Raw genomic sequence first — 8,150 nt, 5'->3', positions numbered from 1 at the left:
AATATTATTGAAAACATATTTATTTAACTGAAAATAATATAGCATTACCAGCAGTTTTCCCCTCATTCTTTCTTCCTTCTTCTTCCTAATGCGCATTGAGACCTTTGTAAGGTGTAATGTGGTATACAAAAACTGTTCTTTTTTATTGATGTGATTCATTCAAGAGGGGTCCTTATTACCAAATCAGCAAATACTGAAATATTCTACAATTCATGAAGTATTAATTCAATAATACTCTCTCGAAATCTTCAACCAACTAAATTGAAGGACACTCACAAATGCCGAATTCGACTGCACGGTACATATAATTTTATTTCTCCACACATTCTCATTACAACAGTAGGTACATCTAATAGACATATCTGAACATAAATAATCATCATCGGATGCTTAGACCATTATTGCTTAGCTCATTTATAATATATAATAATAATAATGATAACTATACAAAATGCCAAAGTGTAGGATCTCTACAATGGGGTGCATCTATTTAAAACATTCAACTTATGATAAAAAGAATAACTACCTATCAATTGAGATTATGAATAATCTTCATATTCATTCTTTCATCTGCCTCTAATAACTAATAAGGGCGTATATTCACGATGTCTCAATAAAAACATAACAAAATTATATTGTTTATTCTTCAGTAAAATAGCAAATTGTTACATCATTCCTCAGAATTTGGGTTGCTTTCAAAGATAACCAGGGGTTTAAGTCCAGACTTTTATTCCATACTTCTATGGAATGCCACGATTCATCCTCCTTATTCAATAATTATTTCAGGGCTTCCAGAATGTACCAAAATCTTTCTTAATGAAATTTATTAACAACACTCATTTTGTCTTATTGTTTTTCCCTCATTTCATTAAAAACATCTCCTTTTTTTAAAGCTTTTCAGTAGATGACTGAAATAATCTATAATCTGTGAAGTTCCTAACAAATGGCACTTCACAACAGTGCACACAAACTTTAACCTTAATTAATGCTTGAGAATACCAACAAGTGTTTTTAAAAATTGACTATGAAAGAACTAACAAAAGAACAAACTGATAATTGTTTCCTTCCAAGATTGGACAACTATTGCAGTAATAACTAATATCAAATATTTGTGTTATCTCTTAATCACATCATGTAACTTCTTCATTTTTGTTCACTGTTTCTTAATTCCATGTAAAACATGATTAAATGCTATTTCTTATATTTGTAAATTTGTTGGCTAAAAAAAACTAATTCTAATCAATGAAATGTACATGTCTTTCTGAAATCCATGTTGGAAGAGGAAGAGATTAGAGAAGAAAAGAAAAAAAAGGCATAGAGACAGATGAGATGAGAGTGGAGAGAAAGACAGAAAGAGAAGAGAGGGAGAAAAGACGTAGGAAGCAATCCTACTTTGCACTTCTGAATCCTGTAACGCAAAGGTTAGTGACACATTGTGCGCTTGATTTCCACCATGGATTGTACATTGTAGTCAATGCAATCAATTGTAAAGATATTCTTCTACGATGATCGCTAGGCTTTGTGTCACAGGATCTTGGAAGTTGTTTAAGTACTACTACTGTAATTGACTGATGATACCACATCATGACCATGCCCATCTATTGAAGTTTCTGATAAAATGCATTGCAGCAAAAGAAAATACAATTGATAAAGTAAACATGTGTTTCTGTCATTAATATTGCAAATATCACAACTTCTGATGAAATGTAGAAAGATAAGACAAAAATATGTTCATGGTAAAAAAAAATATCAAAGTGGTGTAACAATGCTTACAACTTCCCTCACAATTTTTTGTCTTTCCTCATTGGATTACAAATATCTCCTTCACTACAAAAGCCCCAAAGTTACAATTTCTTAAACAAATTCCCTCTTCTGTCTCAAATTCCTACTAAATAATCCCTGCACAAATGTGAATCATATTTTTATCATTCCTGTACAAAGCAAAAAAAAGTGAAAAGCATTTTGTTTGGAATGACAAGAAGTTTGAAATACTATATGCAATAATAAATGGTTGGATTTTAAATAATTGGTGAACAGAAAATGTCTATATTGCTCTACCGCATAAGGACTTGAAAATGAAAGCAATGGCCACAAGACTGAAATAATGCAATTGCATCAGCACTAATTGAAATGATAAATAATATCAATTCTAATGTTATCACATATGGGGATAGACATGGACATCATTCAGATATAATTAATATTCATATGTAAGTTCATGTTCACTAGAAATTTGCACAAGTTGACAATATCGCACAAATATGAAGAAGGATTTTGATGGGGCAAGACCAATATAGGGGTGTCACAGGGAGAGTGGGGGCAGGGGAGGGGGAAGAGAGGAAAAAGAGGAGAGGGGATCGAAAAGGGGAGAGGAAGTGGGAGGAGAAGGATGGGAAGAGATGGATGAGGGAAGGGAAGAGATAGATGGTGGAAAGAGAGAGAAGGAAGAGGGGAAGGGAGATGGAGATTGAAATTGATAGGAAGAGCCAGATGAGGGAGAGAGAAGAATGAGTAGAGGGGAGAGTTAGGGGGTAGATGGATAGAAGGATATGAGGGATGGGGATTGGGAGGGGAGAGGGGGAGAATGAGGGGGTAGATGGATGGAGGGATTGGGAGGGGGAAGAGGGAATAAGCGAAGAGGATTTGTGGAGAGAGAATGTATAAAGGAGTGGGCCGTAATCATATCACATGACAGGAAGAGCTAATGCTTTTATAAATATCCATTCCAACACTTAAACACAATTCCTCCAATACCACTTAGCAATGATACACATGATAAATATTTCATACATTTAAGGTATCTATCCCTCACTTAAACATCACAACATGCCTATGAAACTGTGACATCATATTGATCAAAGCAGACCATATCCCTTTCATAGGCCTATATATATTTATATCACTACAGATATAAACTGCTAAATAGAGACAACAAACTGTCGGTTAAAAAGAGTTACAAAATATAAACAAACACAAAAGCATCATCATCCCCACATGAACTAAATAAGAGTGTGGACTTTGATCTTTACATCACTGTAAAATTTTCCACATATGAACATTAAAGACACCATATAAAATCCCTGCAAACTGAATACTGATGATATAGGATGATTTCAAGTTTGGTGTTAGTGTTGGGTGTTGGTGTTGGAAGCAATGACCATGCTACCTGACCCAATACCAAATGTGAATTCACATACACAACAGTAGCTCAACACCAAATTCTGTGCTTTTGTCTGGTGTACACATTGGATCAACACTTATCAACACCGAGCTTGAAATCAACCAATGTGAAATAGCGACGGACTATTGGATTCTGGGCACATTTTGTTTTGATTACCTATAGTACATTCACAAAAGCATCTAAACACAGAGTAGTCGAGAACTATTATAAAAGTGTCATAAACCAATGATCTCAAAACTGTTGAAAATGAACAAAAATAATTAGAACAGGGTCCTGTCTTACAAAGAGTTATGATTGATCCAATCAACCTCGACTATATGGAAATCCATCAGTGTCATAATATTTCCTACAAGAAATATGCACTATGTCCTTTGTAAACAAAGAGAAGCATACTGAATTTTAAAAAAATGATGAATGTACAGGTATGAAAACACATCGTATCTAGAAAATATTTTGAACAAACATGCATCTTAGATGTCTACGTTGCTGTCCTTCCATAGGTGTGGTTTATCAGATCAATCGCAGCTCTTTATAAGATAGGGCCCAGGGGTTTGTTTCACAGAGCTTAACAATTGATCGTAAACTTGATTTTTATATGCTTGAATGCACAAAATAATCAATGTCATTAAACATGAAAACCAGCCCTCTGATCAACCACAATGCTTTATGTCACATTTTGAAGAACAAGAAAAATAAATCAAATAAATGTGTAATTTCAATGCGGGCTACTAAGTAATAATTTCCTATTTTTCCTGCGGTAGTAAGCTATGGCCAAACAGCGAAAAGGAATCTTTTTAATTACATTACAAACCAGAAGTCTCCTGTAAACGTTGAATTTGTAAAGAAGCCACACAAATAAACCACAATGCCATTATTGAAATGGACTAACAAATACGTAGTTCATAACTAAAACAATGAAATAGCAATGTATACAATAACAAAAATCAATAATAGATATCGTAAATAAAATAGGAAAACATTCAATTGAAAGACAATGATTTTGTTTGTTACACAAATGCCTTTCATCCACAAATTCCCATGCCATTGGAAATGGAGGTTACAAATTGATAATTGACAATCAATTATAGTTTATGTTCTTGGGTTATGTAGGTCTAAAACAATCACTTCGTATTATCACAAGTTTTAAAAGGGGTCTTACAAATATTTGCACAGTTACAAGTATATATCATGGTTTTTTACAGTCTCACGTAGGCGTAAAGTCATCGTTAAATCGATTGCTCAACTTTTCTCTCTTTTTCCAACTTGGTTAGAATGTCATCTCAGTTTTACTTTCTACTTCAGAGCACAAATACAATATAATCTGCAAATGAATTTTGCTGAATATCCATTCAAAACTATACAAATTTAATGACTGCCTTCAAATGGACAATGGATCATCTCATACAGGACAATGGACCGTCTCTTGCCAAGCTCTCTTGGATGACTTTCAAGTCTTCTTTTTATCCAGGTCCCTCTTTTATAAAACTTGTTATAATAACAAATATGCAATAACAGTTAAAAGCTACTGAAATCCTTCAATCTGATTGGCTGATAGTACATGTAAATTTGTAATAGAAATTGTGCAATTCTTTGTGAAATGTGACTCTGATCATACAACTTTAATCTATCAGGACCCTGTTTCAAAGAGACTCGCAATTATTGTTACTTAGATGATATGGTAATTATTGAGGAATCCTTGATTTTGATTGGCTGCTGAGCCATGTTACCATGGTAATCACAAGTAAACATTGTAAGACTTCCGTGAAACAGCCCCTGAACGTTTTTTACAGATTTAATACCCATATGAGGGTCATGATTTAATACAATCAGGCTTGCCTACATAAAATATGCGTACATTCTCCATTCCCTGGGGAATAACATTTGGGGGGGGGGGTAGATGTGCACATTTAACATTAATGTGCACTGGCATGCGTCCTCTTAGCATGATTTGACCAACACAGTGAAGCCTTTTATACTGCACAAAATGGGAATTTCATTGTGACTTTAAGTCAAGTTAACTCTTTGTGAAACATTCCCCCCTCCCTGGGTGGAGAGTGGCACATGTAGTTTAATGCCTCCCAAAAAGAATCAATCTATAGCCAACCACATCCTTTCAATTTCCATTAACTGCCGCCACTTTACCAACAACATTAACGCTGCCTTGAAAGTTTAAATACACTATCACAACACAGACCAGTCACAGAGTTCCAATTACCTCTATTTTAAAAAAAATGTTCCCCTACTTCTAACACTTCCGTGACGCCCTTACATAGCAACACCAAATTATTTTTCATATGTGATGTAACAACCAATAATAATCAGAGGGATAAAATATCATATTAAACTTTGGCAACAGCGATGTCAGACAGTCCATAATATATGACTTTTAGGTGCATACTGCATTAACAATCTTCAGGAATTTATACAGTATATGCACTAAAAAGAAGATTTATAAAAAAATTCAGTGTACATAGTAGGCTTCATATCATAATTAATCAAATTTGCATCAAATAAAAGGGAATATATATATATATACAGCTATAATATCGTGGTGGATCATTTGGTAAACATACATTTTTTCACAGACAATATACACTAGTCTATTAAAGTGAACAATGTACATTACATACATGTGCATATGAGTCTGTTTGGAGATGATACACACTTGAATTTCCCCCGATATATCATTTATCACATTGGTATTCACATCCATTTTATTCTTTCCCATTTCATATCTCACACTGTAGGTTTTTTTATCAGTGGTAAAATTGAGTATATTTCTATGGTGTAACCCAGGGAGCAGTGTTATCACCAAGCATATTTTCTGAGAAGGGCGAAGAGGCATGGTCAGTAACCTTAACAAAAAATAAAGAATGCCCTTCGGATCACTGTGAGCTTTTATTCATCATTCACATAGTTCTCTGAAGCATGAGAAAAGCAGTATCAGAAACAAATTCTGGACAAAACCATTTTTGGACCTGACCACACAATGAATGATGGTACAATGATGATTGACATGGTGCTGTTCCATCCTGCAATCTGGAAGGTTGTCAGCACCAGGAAGAAGTCATTCTCTGGCAGTTGCCATGGTAACATTCAGAGACGAGTGCCTCTCGGCCAATCGTCAATCTCAAATTTTGACCACACCAACAGTAAGTGGCAGACAAACGATAATGAAACATCTGCCAAGACAATTTCATGATCTTTTAACGCTGTGATGAACTTGTGCTTGATTTTGCCTCTCGGAAAATTTACTATTTTCAGAGGAAGAAATGGTCCATGGTGGTCTTTAATGGCTCCATACAATGCTCTTCTTTGCCAGGCGACTCTGCCTAATGACACCAGACATGCTACTAGTATCTTAACAGGCCAGACATTGACCATAACTATCATCTTCTCCTTCACGACTAGTCTTGGACCTACATGAACTTCTTAGCAGAGTTCACAGATGTTCTGAGCGGTTTCTGGAAGAGCTACTCTGCTGCGAATATATGGAATAAATGTATTACATGTACATAGCCTTGATGTTTTTGAACAAAATGATCCTCAACTCTTCTCAATATGACCTTTGACATACTATTATATACTGCTATATTGTCCTAAAAAATATGACACACATCCTTGATAAGAGGACCACAGATCTGAGTGACCGTAGAACCTAATATGGTCTAGAAGGTACTGCAGGCCTATCTGGTATGGGAGGGCTGGGCCTTGTGGGAGCCTCAGGACGCCTGTAAGAAGAGAAAAAAGGGCAGATGTAAACATAAAAATCATAAATGAGAAGGAAAAAAATCTTACAAATTATAATTTTACATGTATGTTTTGTACATTTTTTATATGATAATTCTATTATCAATTGGAAACATATGTGATGATTTTGTATTTTGTTTTTGTTCCAAATCAGTTTCTCCTGTGACAGTTGCTCCTACTAAAAATCCACACATTGTGCCAAACATAAACATGAAATTCATAATTAACCCTAACCTTAATCCTCACATTCATAACAACAACAACAAACATACAACAATGCTAATCTCATATCTTTAGAGAAAGTAGGAAAGGAGTAATTGTTGCAGGAGAAAATGTCATGTTACCTATGCTCCTGTTGGAAATGGATAAACTTTGAATTTGAATTTGGAAGAAGATTAGAAAGGAGAAGAAGCTGACCAGGATTCCTGCTGAAATTATTGGCCCGAATTCATAAAGGTGGTTTCGAAAACCCACGGTTTATGCAGATTTCCTGTATAAATTACGCTTATTTTACTGCGTATATTATAAAATGTTTAATGCTGATGCGCGCTTTTGTCCCAGTGCGCCAAATTGACTGTTGCCGTTGTTATCCACGCTATTCTTTTCATGAGTCCACTCTTTTGAATTAATGAGTCCACTCTTCAAACAGTGGACTCATGAATAAAATAGCGTATATTACCATGGTAACATGCGTCAATTTGGCGCACTGTGACAAAAGCGCGCATCAGCATTGAAATTTTTTATACACGCGCCCAATACGCGCTAAATTAAGCGTAATTTATACAGGAAATCTGCATAAACCATGGATTCAACCGTGGGTTTTCAAAACCACCTTTGTGAATTCAGGCCATAAGGTCTAACTCTTGTTGAGATGCCCAAGGATCAACGTTTCTTCATAAAGCCGAGGCCAAGGACAAGGTCAAGGACTAGACATCAGAGACCAAAGACAATTTAGCAAAAGACCACTTAAGCAAAGACCTCCTGTTACGTGTTTCCATAAAGATGTTTGTAAGTTAGAAACACCTTTACAAACGACTAGTGACTCTTTCTTCTTATTCTTATTATTATTACTTATTATTTGTACTGCGCTTTTCCCATTAGGCCCAAAGCGCTTACAATGAATTAATTAGATGTAATATTTTAAAAACTACAAAGTACGAAAGAGATGAGTTTTTAATGACTTTTTGAAAATTGCTAATGTTGGAGACTGTCTAATTAT

General features: G+C 35.0%; 1 protein-coding gene across 7 annotated transcripts in view; it reads right to left on the bottom strand.

The window, feature by feature from the left end:
* Positions 1-286: 286 nt before the first annotated feature.
* Positions 287-8,150, bottom strand: part of LOC129277823 (dynamin-1-like) — a 52,866-nt gene continuing 45,002 nt past the window's right edge. For 4 of the 7 annotated variants that reach the window (XM_054913997.2, XM_054913998.2, XM_054913995.2 and 1 more), the window contains exon 20: positions 287-6,912. In XM_054913997.2, the coding sequence (XP_054769972.1) occupies positions 6,840-6,912 (73 nt within the window). In that variant the 3' untranslated portion in view covers positions 287-6,839. The remainder of the gene's footprint in view (positions 6,913-8,150) is intronic. The other 3 variants (XM_054913999.2, XM_064110646.1, XM_064110647.1) reach the window with 2 other exon arrangements.

Source organism: Lytechinus pictus, chromosome 15, assembly GCF_037042905.1.
Source record: "Lytechinus pictus isolate F3 Inbred chromosome 15, Lp3.0, whole genome shotgun sequence".
Taxonomy (NCBI): Eukaryota; Metazoa; Echinodermata; class Echinoidea; order Temnopleuroida; family Toxopneustidae; genus Lytechinus; species Lytechinus pictus.
The sequence above is the reverse complement of the archived record's forward strand: the minus strand, read 5'-3'. Positions and strand labels throughout refer to the sequence as shown.